Source organism: Cherax quadricarinatus, chromosome 50 (assembly GCF_038502225.1).
Source record: "Cherax quadricarinatus isolate ZL_2023a chromosome 50, ASM3850222v1, whole genome shotgun sequence".
Taxonomy (NCBI): Eukaryota; Metazoa; Arthropoda; class Malacostraca; order Decapoda; family Parastacidae; genus Cherax; species Cherax quadricarinatus.
Genome location: NC_091341.1, coordinates 26,076,009 through 26,094,567, shown reverse-complemented (window position 1 = coordinate 26,094,567; position 18,559 = coordinate 26,076,009). Strand labels below are relative to the sequence as shown.

Sequence of the window (18,559 nt, the reverse complement as noted above, 5' to 3'; positions counted from 1 at the left end):
ATATATATATATAAAATATATATATATATATATATATATATATATATATATATATATGTATATATATATATATATATATATATATATATATATATATATATATATATATGTCGTGCCGAATAGGCAGAACTTGCGATCTTGGCTTAAATATCAACGCTCATCTTGCCATATAGGACAAGCGAAAATTTGTGTATGCAATAATTTCGCCAAAATCATTCTGAACCTAACGAAAAAAATATATTTCACTGTGTTTGTTTAGTATTAAATTATTGTAAACAAATCTAAAATATATTTAGTTGGGTTAGACTAAAATAAATTGTTCTTGTTATAATAAGGTTAGGTAAGTTTTCTAAGTTGCTTTTGGTGCAAAATTATAAATTTTTACATCAACATTAATGAAAAAAATATATCTTTAAACGTATAAGAGAAAATTTTAGAAATGACTTAATTTTAAATGAGTTCTTGTTAATTGACCAGTTTTACATATTCGGCACGACATATATATATATATATATATATATATATATATATATATATATATATATATATATATATATATATATATATATATATATATATATATGTATATATATATATATATATATGTATATATTTACTTTCTTGCGTAAAGACCTTCCTGAAGGAAGATCGAATGCGTTGTAGTGAGTCGTTGTTGGTGTGGTAATGTAGGGCCAGGTATATGGCGTGGACAGTATTGCGAAAGCTGTGATGGAGAAGGAACTTCTTCACTCCAGCCCTCTCTCCCACCACCAATACCCGAGTGTCTGACTTCTTTCTGAGTCCTGCTGCCTCTAGCAACCTGAAGTTTAAGATTTCGATGCACTCACTCTTTTTGGGTTATCCTAGGTTCTCTACACATATGCTGCTATGTATGATAATCTATGTAGCTTACTTACATTCTGCAGAACAGTATATACCAAAATATCAATACAAAATCAATCTGCAGTGGAAATATCCATATGTATAAAGTGATATTTGTTGGAGTTTAGCAAGTATTACTTGAGGATAGTGGTGGTATTGTTGATGTCAGTGAGGTCGAGGATGAGTCCCCGGCAGGTGGCTCTAGTGTCGTCCCACAGACCCTGGAGGAGGTGGTCCTGGACCAGCTGATCCTGAGAGAAGACCCATCCAGCTTCCACCACCACACCAGCTTCCATACCTTCACTCAGGCGACTGAATGACAAATTTCACAGTATTCTTTTAAATATTTTGTTTATCCACTAATTTTAAATATAACCAGTGACTCACAAAATCGTAATGACACGATTGCAAACAAACCATACCACGGGCGGGACTGAACCCGCGGTCAGAGAGTCTCAAAACTCCAGACCGTCGCGTTAGCCACGGTCACCACCAGTGACAAAAACTATTGCCAGTAAAATCTTTAAGATTAAGAAATAGTCTGATTTCCAGTATATTCGTGATACGGAGGTCTGACAACATAGTTTTTTATGCATAAATATAAATTCTTGGTTTTACCTGATTATGACAGAGGTAAGAGGTGAGTGAGGTGTAGTGGTGATGAGCACCAGGTGACACCCACTGAGATGGTGCTCCACCACCTTACCCACCATCACGCCCACATCTACGCCCATCTTCTCCGAAGCTCCACTCACATCCACGCCCATGTGCTTCACGGCTCCACCCACATTCATGCTCACATATTCCACCCGTCCGTCCATATCCACAACCACCTTCTCAACTCCGCCCACGTCCTGAAGAACTGTTGGCGCTGCACTCACCACCACAATGAATATACTGTGTCCGAGTAACACCATCCTGGCCAGGAATGTGGGGACCTTGTATATTACTGTAGACTTTACTCTGAGTCATTATTTAATTTATTCCACTTTAAAAATTTAATTTTAGGTTAGTATATTATGAATTTATATAGTGTTTAATTATATGTACATCCTTGTAAATTTTTAAACCCGTGTTAGTCAGCAAAAGTTCCTCGTGAGTCTACAATGGCACGAGGTAAACTAAAACGCCATTTACTTTTATCTTCACTTTGTAGATTAGTGATTTATTCCATACCTGATTTTTTTTCCAGGTTCGACATGAATTATAACGTAAAAGCAGCAGATTTTTGTTTAATCAGTAAGAATCAGGGAGTGATAATCGTATTTTAGGTATCTACTTTAAGGTGAGATAAAAATGTCAAAACTGAAATTTGTGAATGAATTTATTACTCATTGGTTCCACAGACATTTTCCAGATAAAAAGACTTACACTCTCCAAAATTGTTTGTTTAATGAGGTTTGAAGTCTATAGACTACACTATGTCACAAACTACACGTAACCTTTTCACCGCCAGACAAAAATATCTCGAGACCTAAAATAGTTACTAGATTAAACTTTCAGAATATAATTGCTAAGAGAAATACAGTTTTTAGTGCGATATACCATAGTATAGTTTGTGATTATTTGGTTAAATGACTCAGTGCAAATTCTCCAAGATAAAATGGGACGTGCAATAGGAGCAAGCGTATTTTCAGGTAAATTCTAGTTGGGTTGGGTTGGGTTGGGTTGGGTTGGGTTGGGTTGGGTTATGGTTACGTTGGGTTATAGTTTTCTTCTTAAAATATTTTTTTTTTTTTTGCCCATAAGTTCAAATTATAATTATCGCCGTAGTTGATTCATAATATTAGACAATTAACATAATAAAAACACTTAAAACCCTAATTTTTAAATGGGTGGACCGGTAAGCCATAGGAAGGCCTCAGTCAGATGACCAAAAGCTCCAACGACGGGTTATCATTTGACTAAGACCCGCGTCAGGAAACTCTTGTTCAGTTTCCTGACAAACCTTAGCTAACCTAATTTAATAATAATAATAATAATAATAATAATAATAATAATAATAATAATAATTCTACTACTACTACTACTACTACTACTACTACTACTAATAATAATAATAATAATAATAATAATAATAATAATAATTAAATTCTCTAAATTAAATATGAACTCCCTAGTCTACCAATACAATATTAAGAATCCAAAATATTCTTTATATTCGATCTATGAAGATTCTTAAAATACACTAGTTTATTTGTGTCTCTGGAACCTGAGAAAATATCAGAAATATCAACTTTAAAACACAGATTACAGTTAGCATATTTTTACCAGTTATAATCACGGCATGAATATTTTTGAATCTATAAATGAAAATACATTTGAAAACCTATTCAGTCCTCACTCTGATATTGCAAATAATTTGCAATTTTTTTCCTGTGGAAAAATCAGCATATTCGCACAATAGTCTTAAGAAAGGTTTTTCCAGTAAATTTGTGTATTATTTTCCTGATGATGCCACGGATGTAAATAACAATAACAGGTGCTGCAGTTACTGAACTGCGAGAATGTGTAGGTGTAACAGCAAGCTTGTGATCGTCTGCGGTAAGGTTGAGTCTCCAGCGTTCCGTACTCTCTCCAGCGACGGATCCACCTGTACACTGTGGAGAGGCTGGTTCCACTCTCTAGGGATATCTCCCGAGCTGGCATACCTCCCAGCCACAGCCTCACGATCCTCGCTCGTTCAGCTGTCGGAGTCGGATTGTTTGTTATTCGCTTTTCCATGGAGTTGGCTGTCAGTAAAAACATTATGAACAGGCGTCAGTTTCTTCCAGCAGCAATTTAGCACTGTATTCCACTGCATTCAGCTTTTAACTGGTATATTGAGCATTTTTGCATTAGACAATGGTTTTTAATATTTGAAGTATTATAATAGCCAATATTAACTTTAATTACGACAAAACCATACCAGTTAACTCTACACACTTATTTTAAGTGAAATTATGAAGGTGATGCTACTAGTGAATAAAAGTGATGTGTGTAGCTGCAGAGAAATAATTCGTCCTGACAAAATTGGCAGTTTAATATGATGAATCTTATGAATGCGGATGGTGTGATGAATCTATGTTGTTAAGCTTTCGAAACGAATTTCCTCCTCAAAGCAAATATATATATATATATATATATATATATATATATATATATATATATATATATATATATATATATATAAAATATAGGGAGGTACCACCTCTTAGAACTGTTATAGGGACCCTCATCCTCAGAGAAAAGAATAAACTTGCTTCAGGGAAAACTCAAGGTTCTCCCTGAAGCTGTTTGAGAATTTTCTCCTACCACCCCCTATATTTTATGTATATTTTATTTAAAGACAAAATACATTGACAAAACATTCACAAAAATACGATAGAAAGTAAAACAACATAGGTGACTCAGAGCTACATCTCGAATACTTCGTCCAGCTCCCCGGCGGTGTGCCGCGTGCCCAGAATGCTGCAGGCATTTCCTCTCTGGATTGCAACACTGAGTCTCTGAAAGAGGAAGCTGGTCGCCCTGTGGTCCTTGGTTTCTATGATGAGCTTTTCACCCAGCTCTATTAGGAACTTCAGAGCACACTTGCCCCATGCTCCAAGGGTCTCCGACCCTATTGGGATGAAGTTATAGCAAGGGGGAAGGTCTTCATATTTGCGGATCTTCTGGGTCTCCCTGTGGCTGGCAGCTCCACCCCCTTCCACTACAGAGTATGGCAAGTAGGTGTCTGCCAATGTGGCGGCACATGTGTAGTCCCAGGCAATCTGCTTTCCATCCTTCCAAGGTGGCATAGTGGCTCCATCATATATATATATATATATATATATATATATATATATATATATATATATATATATATATATATATATATATATATATATTTCTTGAGTATTACAGACGGTGATGACTAATACTTCCACGACATTAGTGTTATAATAAATAGAAAGTGTTTCAGATAAAAATAGAAGTGGACCGGTGTTATTAGCTTGAGGAAGGTGGCGTAACACACATGAGAAGTTCACTAATGAATAACTAGCTAACATCACTGTTACTTCGTTAGGCGCCTCCTCCACTGACCTTCCTCTCATTACTAGCTTGCAAGTGATGTCACAAGACTCTTCCTCCAGTGACTTTACTCAAACAGTTGACAACTGACTTCTCTAGACGCTTCTTCCATTTGCGTTATTCATAAACATTTGGCAAGTGACGTCACTAGGAGACTTCTCCAGTGACATCACAACAGTGGTGAAGCTCTGCGAGCAGATGTTCCTAATCATTGCATCCAAGAATTTTTTTCAAGAATATTTTCAACTCAAGTCAAAACTACGTTTTACCAGGCTTGATGTGAGAGATGACACTCGTTCCAGATTAATATGTTCACTAATAGCACTTGCAGAGAGAAAGACAACTGACCATAATTAATTGTTTATAAGATATTACTTGGAAATCTCGAAAATCTGGCACTTTCAATTTTGTCAAGAATATTTACTTTATAAGAATATTTAAAAGTAAGTTCATGCCATTAAGAGGGAGTGAATATGCACATTTCATCACTGAAACCAAAATTGTTTTCTGTAAGAGGTTTTCTAAAAAAAAATACCAATGGTGGCAGTGCATGGTTTTCACATCACTTGTTCTGAGCACTTTCAAATGATTTATTACCAATAAGTTGATAAAGAAAGCAAGCTGCAAGTGATAATTTATCACCAAATCCCTTGTAATCCACATTGCATTTTTCCTAGAAATAAATACACTGTTAATCACTCGCTTTAGCATAAAGGAAGGAATAAGTAACTAGTTGTCTTTTCTTTACATTGTGATACTCACTCGGGGATGTCTTAGCAGTATTGTCCTCAGAGTCAGAGTGGTCGTCCGTGGCAGCCTCTGGGGTTTATATAAACGAGGACGTCAACGTGCGCAGCGGGAAGCTCGGAGCTCCTGGCACCATGGTGACCTAGAGGTGTGATTGGCCAAACAAATTAATTCTCTATTCTAGTCCAGTCTAGTCTGTGTCTGTCTCTCTCTGTCTATCTCTTACTCTCTTTCTTTACATAGATACATACACACACACAGTTAGGCAAGCATCGTTGATGCTTATATTACGTCTGAATTCGTTCTCAGAATTCAACCTGATTGCATATACTCCGCTAAATTTAACTCTCCCTTTCTCACTGATTTTCTTTCTTGTAGCTTACAGAACCTTTATTCCAATATATCATGTTATTCTTTTTTTGGGTAATTTCTTCTGTATTTCAATAATAATCTTAGACCAAGACAGTAATTGTCAGGGGTATTAAATTATATATATATAGATAGATAGATAGATAGATAGATAGATAGATAGATAGATAGATAGAAAGAGAGTGATACATATATTCCAAGAAGTGTATATACCCGAATTATTGGTTGACAACATGACCTTTATTTCTAACCTGAGGTTTTGTAATACTAGGTAGGTTAGTGTTACTGTGGCAAAGAGATCCTGTACGATTCATGACTAATTTTTATTTGTTTATGCTGTACAGGTAATGTAGTTTACATGTAATGAATATGCAATATATTTAGGGTAGACTAATGCAAATGTTACTTAAAAGATTTAGACAGACTTATACAGGAATCCTTGTGCAATTAACCACAGTCATATATACAATAAATAAAGATAACTAATAATCAAATGGTCAGTTTCAAAAGTATGACTTATTATTTCTTGCTGATGTAACTGCATTTCAGTATCATTATTCCTGGCCCGGCGTCAGGAGATAATGGAGCGAGAAGAGAGAGAAGGTGACCTCCCAAAACAGGATCAGGATGGCGATAAAGGATCCCAGAAACAAAAGGTAGAAGGCTCCCTGCATGTGTTGCATTCCAAGCACCACTTCACTCTTGTCCTGCAGAAATATCACCAATTAAATGCCTAGAGAATACCCGGAGAGGGTTACGGGGGTCAACGCCCCCGCGGCCAGGTCTGTGATCAGAAATTAAAGGTGAAAGCTTTGCGTTACATTTTTTTTATAATAAAGCAACTGTTTATCATTCAATTTAATAATTAACAATCAAGGGGAATTAGCGATATTTACCGTTCCAGCGTCCCCTACGGCTATTTGAGGACTGAGGGCAGCTGCTGCCCTGTTCTCCCTCACGCGCCTGGCTATCACTTCCTGATGCCAGTAGCTGATAAAGCCAGCGTCTTCCAGTCGTGACATGAGTTCATGAACTCGCTGATAAAATGGTGCGCCTTTCCTGTAAAGTCATTAAGATAACCTCAGTATATATAAAGTAAAAGATACATACCTGACGAAATTTTACGAAATTAAACCATTCGATAAGTTATGAAAAGACGACCACGTTATGGAGATACTTCTTTGTGTCTTAATTGACTGGTTTACAAGGTTTAACTGGCAAGTGGATAGAAAATGTTTTAATCCTTCAAAATATATATGAAATTTTAGTGATGAAACGGCATTTGTTTAATCTGCTAGATCAACAAATGGACGTGAAGAGTTACCTGAAGCCCCATCCAAAGGCAGCCATTATGGAGACACCTTTCTTGCTGATAAAGTATGGTGTGTTGCCGTGGGAGTCAGTGTAGTGGGAGGCGATAGTAATGAAGAGGTTATTCTCCCAGAAAATAAGACTATAGTGGCCCTCCAGGACCTTCTTCAGCGCCTCTTCCTTTGATAATTTCTACTCAAAAAGAAAATAAATTTCAGTGCATTTTGTATAGAAACTTTAAATAGGAATATGACTGCATATAATACAGACTGTTGGATCATATATTTGAAAATTTCTATATCGAAAAGAGGGTATTGCGAGACTAATAGAAAAACCCTTTGACTTTTACTGCCCTAGTTCTCTCAGAGTGCAACGGACAAGTGACGTAGCAGCAGCAACACACAGCAAGAGGCATTCTTGAGCTTCCCCAGCGCTCGGGCTTATTGCCCTTATCTGGGGTGTGGCTCCAAAAGGATCCTGTAGTGCTTGCTGCCTCTTCATCTCCTGATACCGTCTGCTGCTATGCAGCTGCCACACCCTTCGAGCCCAGTGTGGGCGGAGTTTGTGGTAGTCGAAGGTGCTTAGCTTCTCCGAGTCCCGTAGGGGCCGGAATGGGGGTTAGGCCTGGGGACAGCTGGTCCCAGAAAACGAGGAAGTACCTGTACCCCCTCCAGTGGCAAACGTACGTCTGACACACTCCCACGACAAGGAGCCAAAGCTGAGTCACCTCTTGGAAAAGGCCCTGACCGGTGATTATACTGGCGAATCTACAACAACAACAACCTAGTTCTCTTTCAGCTACTTATCTAGTTAGTTGACAGTTGAGGGTCTCAAGCTAGAAAATCATTAGTGTACCTTAGATAGGGCTAGTCTTCGAAATATATTGAGGCAACATAACTAGGAGAGATTTTTAGTCAGTAATTAATAAGTGTATAAAATGGTTGCTAAAAATCACTGCCAACCTAATTGTCCTAAGGTTACATCACCTTTATATATTTTCGGTAAAGCTTCTTATAGATTATTATATACAGTTCTTGTCTAAACTTTACAGAATGGACATAAATGCGCTGGAAAATATTCAAACAGGGATAACGAGGTTGATCCCATGTGACAGAAACCTCTCCTACAAGTATAGAATACAGGCACTGAATTTGCATCTCTGTAAAGACGTAGATTTGGAGAAGGTATGATTTAAGTGTACAAATGGAAAGCAGGGATAAATAAAGGGTAATAACGTTCTGAAGATATTTAACCAAGACGGGACCCGCAGCATAGAATTCGAGTTGGACGAATTTAGATTCAGAAAAGATATAGAGAACTACTGGTTTGGCAATAGAGTTGCAGATGAGTGGAACAAACTCCCAGGTACCTTTATTGAAGCGAGAACTTTTAGTAGCTCTGAACATATGTTGGACGGGTACACGAGCGTGCGTGCTTGTGGGTCAGCTCGTCTGCAATGCTCCTTCATTCCTGAGTATTTTGTAAATTATACTTAATTCATGTGTTTGCATTCATGAGTTATATTCATTATCATTCTTGAGTGACGAATGTCGACGCTTGACTGAGTACATTTACAAAAACAAACTAAACATGTTGAGTAACTAAACTCTCCGGTATAGAGATGCAAATAAGTACATAGTTCTCCTAAAATATAGATGGCTGTCAACTATAAATATTTACATTTGTTGATTTGTCTTTTATAAACACTTATAAATAGCATATGTGAACAAAAACAAAACGCAAACATGACTTACCTCCATTTTCTTAAAAATGTCTTGGATAACAGGGTCAGGATGCTTGGAGAAATATTCTAAAGGTACCCCTTGAAGGAGCCAGGGTTCAGTGCCCCATTTCCAATTCTTCAGCTTTGCCAAGTCATCGAAGGTTTCAATAAGCTTGGTTTTTCCATGAATGGTCATATGAGCGATCAGTGACGAACGGTAACCATTAGTGATGACTAGACAGAACACCAACCACCACCCCATCAACACCTGTATGTACAGAAAGACTGTCCCATAATGATAACCAAATAAAACACCATCTACTATGACAATAACAGCTGCAAACTCACCGAGTTTATCAAGTACTGATGAGAAAACTGAATAATATACCGCACCAACGGTTGTAAACACGCAATGAAAATGTAATCCGTAGCGATTAATAAACAAAATACTGCCCACCATAATTTAAAAAATTGCACCCAGGGGAATTTTTTGTCTTACAGTGGTAACTGAACTAAAATTAACCACTACTAATACACCAAAGGTTATACTCACAAGGGAGGTTTAACTTCTGTCCACCAGCTAGGCTGATAAGTCATTAATATCACTCGTCACATCATGAATACATAAAACCTGGACACAATGCGGATATTACACCGAAGTGATGAATGTATCTCTGTGTACACTAACTATTTTGGTCAAGAGAAGTACAGTCACATTCTTTTGGATAAGCGTCGCGAGAAGTTATATGAAAAATTTACTCTTCCTGAAACGTGGACTGAAGGTTCAAGAGGTGACTGCTCCAAGAGGGCGCCCACGCCATACAAGAGAGCCGTGCTGAAGCTAACTGCACTCCCATCCGGCACCCACCGCTGCCACGCCAACTGTAGCAACCAGAGGATCATGCCCCACATCCCAACGCTCACCAGCAGCGCCAGCCAAAGCTCCCCTGCAGAAGGATACAGAAGGGTGATTATATAGCCACACTGATACACACGCACACAAAGGCGTTTAAAGTTTGATAGTTTAATGATTACTTTTTAAAACAAAAAGAATATTAGATGGTCTAATTCCTATGCAACTTTAGGTAATGAATAAGATCATTCATAAAATTGATGGTATACAATAAATTTTAACGTCCCTTCCCGACTCTTTTAATACACTTAGTGTCATTAATGCATGTTTATTTTATTTCTTCCAAAATCCAGAATAGAAAATTAGAAATATCACAAATAAACTCTTAAGAAAATCCCAAATAAGAATCATAATAAGAATTTTGCTGATTGCCTAGAACTGATCAGTACCTGTAAACGGTCTTATCAGCGATAGGTTTTCCGGTAACAGTGAAGGCTTCAGAGATATTACAGTCATTGGGTCTGAGGGATATCCCCTGAGGAACTCCACGACCTTCAGACGCTCTGGGGAGGGACCAGCTATGGTACTGAAGTCTGTTTCTTCCCGCTGGAGCTGACCCATCATCCCCGTGAAGACGCCGTTCTCCTGGAGCCCCCATGATAAATTTGGTTCTGCTCGAATCTCAAAGCTGTTTGGTGAAAGAAATTTTAGGCTCAAACCATATCAGGAAAGTTGTGTGTGTTGTGTCTAAAATCCACATATACACTTACACACACACTTAAACACCATCGTTCCCCCTCCCCCAAAACACACACTTACATACACACACACTTTTATACATATATACATACACACACACACACACACACACACACACACGCGCGCGCGCATGCATTCCACATGAAAGCTGTGAAAAAATGTAAGGAAACACTACCTTCATCATTGAATGCCAACTAATCATTGATTTCAGACTCAGGGAGATGAGATACTTAACCCTGGGCAAATACCTCATCCACTATGAAGCGCTTGAAGATATCTTCATTGTTAACCCTAATTCTGAAAAAAACTTTTTCTAGCAAGCCAGTAACACCCAGATGTCAGGGAGGTGTACTGTGTTAAGTATATTAGCAATTACATGTAAAGATTGAAGAATGTGTGTGGGTGAGAATATCTTATCACCTTTACATATCTCTATATCTCTCCATGTATTACTTAACCGTTGTGGTATTGTAACATTTCATTGCATGCAAGTAAGTGTTTCTGTTAAACAAACCATATTCTTAATTATTAACGTCTTCTCTATCCTTTCCTACTTTTATGCCAAAGAAAAAGCTATTCTTACGTGAAATTGAGTGCTGCTGAGAATGTGTTAATTAGTCTGGTATCTATGGCATCCTTCTGTATCACTATACCACCTGGATTTCTGGTGTTCAGCTCAAAATCCATGTAGGGAAAGTGTGGCACAGCTACTACACGAAGCTTGTGGCCCAGCAGTGTTTGCACTTGTTCTGTTGAAATGATGTAGTGTGTTTGAGTAGGAAAAAATGGGTATGTAAACAGTTGTGTTGAAGAAAATGGGTTACCGTTAGAGAAACACCATTAGATAAGCAAATTTTATTTCCGATTAGATTTGGTAATGTTTATCTAAAGGAAAACAATTACATATAAAATCTGTCACTATATAACTGCAGAGTCTACCATAAAATTCTTTTACCCTGGAAGAGTTCATGAATGTCGTTGATGTTTGGCGTGATGACCCAGTGATTGATGACCTGTACGTCCGCTTCCCCGTTGTTGCAATACATACACCGCCGGTACACCCACACATCACTGCTCACTAATGCTCCACACACATCTAGAAATAAATAAATAAATAAAAATATATATATATATATATATATATATATATATATATATATATATATATATATATATATATATATATATATATATATATATATATATATATATATATATATATATATATATATATATATGCAAAACAACCACTGAAAGAATAGAGAAATTCCAAGCGCTTTCGTGACTACTCACATTATCAAGGAACTATGAAAGTAAAGCATTCAAGGAAGCTATATAAGGGGTCTGGCCAGCACCTCACTATCAGATCCCACAACGGTTAAACACCTGACGCGCGCCGACCCAACTTGGATAGGTCCTTTGCACAACTCACCCACAAACTATTCTACCCAAGAAAACTTAAAAATTATTATTTGTCCAGTGTATTATTAAATTCTTCCCAAATTCTATTAATTATAAATGGATCTAATTTATATAAACCAAAGGAAATATTCATATTATTGTCAAAACTGCTTTTTATGAAACAAGATTCAATTATATTCCTGGGAAGAATTTAATAATACACTGGACAAATAATAATTTTTAAATTTTCTTGGGTAGAATAGTTTGTGGGTGAGTTGTGCAAAGGACCTATCCAAGTTGGGTCGGCGCGCGTCAGGTGTTTAACCGTTGTGGGATCTGATAGTGAGGTGCTGGCCAGACCCCTTATATAGCTTCCTTGGATGCTTTACTTTCATAGTTCCTTGATAATGTGAGTAGTCACGAAAGCACTTGGAATTTCTCTATTCTTTCAGAGTGGTTGTTTTGCATATTCTGAAATCACCTGTTTACTATGATCTTATTGCATATATATATATATATATATATATATATATATATATATATATATATATATATATATATATATATATATATATATGTATACATATATATATATATATATATATATATATATGTATATATATATATATATGTATATATATATACATATATATGTATATATATATATGTATATGTATATGTATATGTATATGTATATATGTATATGTATATGTATATATATATATATATATGTATATGTAGGTAGTAGGTTGGTAGACAGCAACCACCCAGGGAAGTACTACCGTCCTGCCAGATGACTGTGAAACAAAAACCTGTAACTGTTTTGCATGATGGTAGGATTGCTGGTTTCTTTTTCTGTCTCATAAACACGCTAAGATAACAGGGATATCTTGCTACTCCTACTTACACTTTGGTCACACTTCACAGACACGCACATGCATATATATATATACATACATCTAGGTTTTTCTCCTTTTTCTAAATAGCTCTTGTTCTTTTTTATTTCTTCTATTGTCCATGGGGAAGTGGAAAAGAATCTTTCCTCCGTAAGCCATGCGTGTCGTATGAGGCGACTAAAATGCCGGGAGCAATGGGCTAGTAACCCCTTCTCCTGTATACAATTACTAAAAAAGAGAAGAAGAAAAACTTTATAAAACTGGGTTGCTTAAATGTGCGTGGATGTAGTGCGGATGACAAGAAACAGATGATTGCTGATGTTATGAATGAAAAGAAGTTGGATGTCCTGGCCCTAAGCGAAACAAAGCTGAAGGGGGTAGGAGAGTTTCAGTGGGGGGAAATAAATGGGATTAAATCTGGAGTATCTGAGAGAGTTAGAGCAAAGGAAGGGGTAGCAGTAATGTTAAATGATCAGTTATGGAAGGAGAAAAGAGAATATGAATGTGTAAATTCAAGAATTATGTGGATTAAAGTAAAGGTTGGATGCGAGAAGTGGGTCATAATAAGCGTGTATGCACCTGGAGAAGAGAGGAATGCAGAGGAGAGAGAGAGATTTTGGGAGATGTTAAGTGAATGTATAGGAGCCTTTGAACCAAGTGAGAGAGTAATTGTGGTAGGGGACTTGAATGCTAAAGTAGGAGAAACTTTTAGAGAGGGTGTGGTAGGTAAGTTTGGGGTGCCAGGTGTAAATGATAATGGGAGCCCTTTGATTGAACTTTGTATAGAAAGGGGTTTAGTTATAGGTAATACATATTTTAAGAAAAAGAGGATAAATAAGTATACACGATATGATGTAGGGCGAAATGACAGTAGTTTGTTGGATTATGTATTGGTAGATAAAAGACTGTTGAGTAGACTTCAGGATGTACATGTTTATAGAGGGGCCACAGATATATCAGATCACTTTCTAGTTGTAGCTACACTGAGAGTAAAAGGTAGATGGGATACAAGGAGAATAGAAGCATCAGGGAAGAGAGAGGTGAAGGTTTATAAACTAAAAGAGGAGGCAGTTAGGGTAAGATATAAACAGCTATTGGAGGATAGATGGGCTAATGAGAGCATAGGCAATGGGGTCGAAGAGGTATGGGGTAGGTTTAAAAATGTAGTGTTAGAGTGTTCAGCAGAAGTTTGTGGTTACAGGAAAGTGGGTGCAGGAGGGAAGAGGAGCGATTGGTGGAATGATGATGTAAAGAGAGTAGTAAGGGAGAAAAAGTTAGCATATGAGAAGTTTTTACAAAGTAGAAGTGATGCAAGGAGGGAAGAGTATATGGAGAAAAAGAGAGAAGTTAAGAGAGTGGTGAAGCAATGTAAAAAGAGAGCAAATGAGAGAGTGGGTGAGATGTTATCAACAAATTTTGTTGAAAATAAGAAAAAGTTTTGGAGTGAGATTAACAAGTTAAGAAAGCCTAGAGAACAAATGGATTTGTCAGTTAAAAATAGGAGAGGAGAGTTATTAAATGGAGAGTTAGAGGTATTGGGAAGATGGAAGGAATATTTTGAGGAATTGTTAAATGTTGATGAAGATAGGGAAGCTGTGATTTCGTGTATAGGGCAATAAGGAATAACATCTTGTAGGAGTGAGGAAGAGCCAGTTGTGAGTGTGGGGGAAGTTCGTGAGGCAGTAGGTAAAATGAAAGGGGGTAAGGCAGCCGGGATTGATGGGATAAAGATAGAAATGTTAAAAGCAGGTGGGGATATAGTTTTGGAGTGGTTGGTGCAATTATTTAATAAATGTATGGAAGAGGGTAAGGTACCTAGGGATTGGCAGAGAGCATGCATAGTTCCTTTGTATAAAGGCAAAGGGGATAAAAGAGAGTGCAAAAATTATAGGGGGATAAGTCTGTTGAGTGTACCTGGTAAAGTGTATGGTAGAGTTATAATTGAAAGAATTAAGAGTAAGACGGAGAATAGGATAGCAGATGAACAAGGAGGCTTTAGGAAAGGTAGGGGGTGTGTGGACCAGGTGTTTACAGTGAAACATATAAGTGAACAGTATTTAGATAAGGCTAAAGAGGTCTTTGTGGCATTTATGGATTTGGAAAAGGCGTATGACAGGGTGGATAGGGGGGCAATGTGGCAGATGTTGCAAGTGTATGGTGTAGGAGGTAGGTTACTGAAAGCAGTGAAGAGTTTTTACGAGGATAGTGAGGCTCAAGTTAGAGTATGTAGGAAAGAGGGAAATTTTTTCCCAGTAAAAGTAGGCCTTAGACAAGGATGTGTGATGTCACCGTGGTTGTTTAATATATTTATAGATGGGGTTGTAAGAGAAGTAAATGCGAGGGTCTTGGCACGAGGCGTGGAGTTAAAAGATAAAGAATCACACACAAAGTGGGAGTTGTCACAGCTGCTCTTTGCTGATGACACTGTGCTCTTGGGAGATTCTGAAGAGAAGTTGCAGAGATTGGTGGATGAATTTGGTAGGGTGTGCAAAAGAAGAAAATTAAAGGTGAATACAGGAAAGAGTAAGGTTATGAGGATAACAAAAAGATTAGGTGATGAAAGATTGAATATCAGATTGGAGGGAGAGAGTATGGAGGAGGTGAACGTATTCAGATATTTGGGAGTGGACGTGTCAGCGGATGGGTCTATGAAAGATGAGGTGAATCATAGAATTGATGAGGGAAAAAGAGTGAGTGGTGCACTTAGGAATCTGTGGAGACAAAGAACTTTGTCCTTGGAGGCAAAGAGGGGAATGTATGAGAGTATAGTTTTACCAACGCTCTTATATGGGTGTGAAGCGTGGGTGATGAATGTTGCAGCGAGGAGAAGGCTGGAGGCAGTGGAGATGTCATGTCTGAGGGCAATGTGTGGTGTGAATATAATGCAGAGAATTCGTAGTTTGGAAGTTAGGAGGAGGTGCGGGATTACCAAAACTGTTGTCCAGAGGGCTGAGGAAGGGTTGTTGAGGTGGTTCGGACATGTAGAGAGAATGGAGCGAAACAGAATGACTTCAAGAGTGTATCAGTCTGTAGTGGAAGGAAGGCGGGGTAAGGGTCGGCCTAGGAAGGGTTGGAGGGAGGGGGTAAAGGAGGTTTTGTGTGCGAGGGGCTTGGACTTCCAGCAGGCATGCGTGAGCGTGTTTGATAGGAGTGAATGGAGACAAATGGTTTTTAATACTTGACGTGCTGTTGGAGTGTGAGCAAAGTAACATTTATGAAGGGATTCAGGGAAACCGGCAGGCCGGACTTGAGTCCTGGAGATGGGAAGTACAGTGCCTGCACTCTGAAGGAGGGGTGTTAATGTTGCAGTTTAAAAACTGTAGTGTAAAGCACCCTTCTGGCAAGACAGTGATGGAGTGAATGATGGTGAAAGTTTTTCTTTTTCGGGCCACCCTGCCTTGGTGGGAATCGGCCGGTGTGATAATAAAAAAAAAAAAAAAAAAAATAATATATATATATATATATATATATTTATATATATATATTTATATATATATATATATTTATATATATATATATATATATATATATATATATATATATATATATATATATATATATATATATATATATATATATATATATATATCGATCGTAGAGAGATATGACGATGTGAAAAAGCAGTGTCATAACCTTCCGTAAAGATCTTCCTGAGGCTTGAGTATTGGTGTCGTGGGTCATGGAGGGCCAGATAGAGGGCGTGGAGGGTGTTGCGGAGACTACGGCGGAGAAGCACATCCTTCACTTGTGTGCTTTTCCTTCCCAAGACTATCACACGAGTCTCTGCTAACTTCCACAGTCCTGCTGCCTCTGCCAACCTAAAAATTGATTGTACTTTAATATTTTGAGATGGGGTCATAATCTATGAAACTGGAGCTGACCTTTTGTTCCTTGGATCGGTCTTTATTACCGACTAGCATTACCTCCTAGTACTACCTCCTAGTATTCCCAGACGCGTTATAACGCTAACTGGTTTAATATCTATGACTCACGAAATCGTAATGACACGATTACAGACAAACCATACCACGGGCGGGATTTGAACCCGCGGTCAGAGAGTCTCAGAACTCCAGATCGTCGCGTTAGCCACTGGGCCAGCTAGCTTAATAGTTGGACGAATCTTATTAAGCTAGCTGGCCCAGTGGCTAACGCGACGGTCTGAAGTTCTGAGACTCTCTGACCGCGGGTTCAAATCCCGCCCGTTGTATGGTTTGGTTTATTATCTCCCTGTGAATATGGTAATCGCTCTATTCTACCCATATTGGATATAATTTAAAATTAGTCCCGCTTTTAAGTATAAATTTACATCAAGTAAGATTACTTTCAAACACGGAAGTGGGATAGATCTTGGCCTTCCTTATGCTAAAATATCTCTATCATGCTAAAATATCCCTATCATGCTAAAATATCAATACCGGTTACTTTACATGTGTAATTATTCTTTAGCAAATATATTTTGATCTAAATTCTCTATGTCAATATAAGACATTTTTCTGTATTCAGAAAATCTCACTACAAAATCATATTAATATTCACATTTTGCTGAAATTTATTACTCTGAATATATCGAGAAAATCGTAAGGAAAAATGATCCATCTTCATGAAAAAAAGTTACTTGAGAGCATTGGTGGTACTGTTAGTTGTGGTGAGGTCGACGATGAGTCCGGCAGGTGGTTCTGGTGTCGCCCCACAGCCCCTGGAGGTGGTGGTCCTGGACCAACTTGTCCTGGGAGAACACCCATTCTGTGTCCATCACCATCCCAGCCACTACGCTCTTACTCAGGTATCTGAGGAGCAAATCATAAGATTTTACTCTATTGTTTTAAATTTAATATAACCATTGAGTAATTAGTTATTTATTGTTATTTATATTCGTAAAATAGTATTATTTACAATTATTATTGTGTTATTAAAATGCTGATGATGAAATACGAAAGTAATTTACCTGATTATAACTGAGGTAATGAGTGAGTGAGGTGTAGTAGCGATCACCAGGTGGCAGCCAGTAAGATGGTGCTCCACCACCTGTCCCACCATCATGCCCACATCCACGCCCACTTGCTCCAGGGCTCCTCTTATATCGTTCGTAGCTACGGATGCCCCTCTAGCCACCACTGCCACCATTATAATTACACAACGCCTGAATGACATCCTGGCCAAGAAGGTGCGTTTTTTAATAGATTTTTCTTAATACTCTTCAAAATCAACACTTTAAAGATTCATTATAATCATTTTTTTTCAACGGGTAAAGTAATCTAGGATTACATCACTGGATTTAGTTTACATCAAATAAAATTAGTTGTTTAGAAAGTAAATGACATCCTACTGAATTGCCAAAAATTTCGGTAATAGAAGCAAAATATTTTTGTACAAAACTAGCATATCTGATATTTTCCTTAACATTTAGGTTATGAATAAAAATATAGTTTTGCATATGCGTGTCTCAGTTTATTTTTCACAGTTCATTTCCAGTTTCGAAATATATGAAATAGTGGTATTGACTAAAAACCAATTTTCATTTATCTTTGAACAGTTATATAAATCACTGATGTCATTTAATTAGTT

At 37.5% G+C, this 18,559-nt stretch overlaps 1 protein-coding gene and 1 pseudogene across 1 annotated transcript in view; both read right to left on the bottom strand.

Moving 5' to 3' along the window:
* Positions 1–1,685, bottom strand: part of LOC138854130 (glutamate receptor ionotropic, delta-1-like) — a 19,802-nt gene extending 18,117 nt beyond the window's left edge. Inside the window, exons 1-3 of the mRNA XM_070095337.1 lie at positions 1,501–1,685; positions 1,021–1,194; positions 618–820 (exon numbers count right to left, since the gene is read on the bottom strand). Of these exons, the coding sequence (XP_069951438.1) occupies positions 618–820; positions 1,021–1,194; positions 1,501–1,676 (553 nt within the window). The 5' untranslated portion in view covers positions 1,677–1,685. The remainder of the gene's footprint in view (positions 1–617; positions 821–1,020; positions 1,195–1,500) is intronic.
* Positions 1,686–6,605: 4,920 nt separating this feature from the next.
* Positions 6,606–18,120, bottom strand: LOC128695307 (glutamate receptor ionotropic, delta-2-like; annotated as a pseudogene).
* Positions 18,121–18,559: the final 439 nt, after the last annotated feature.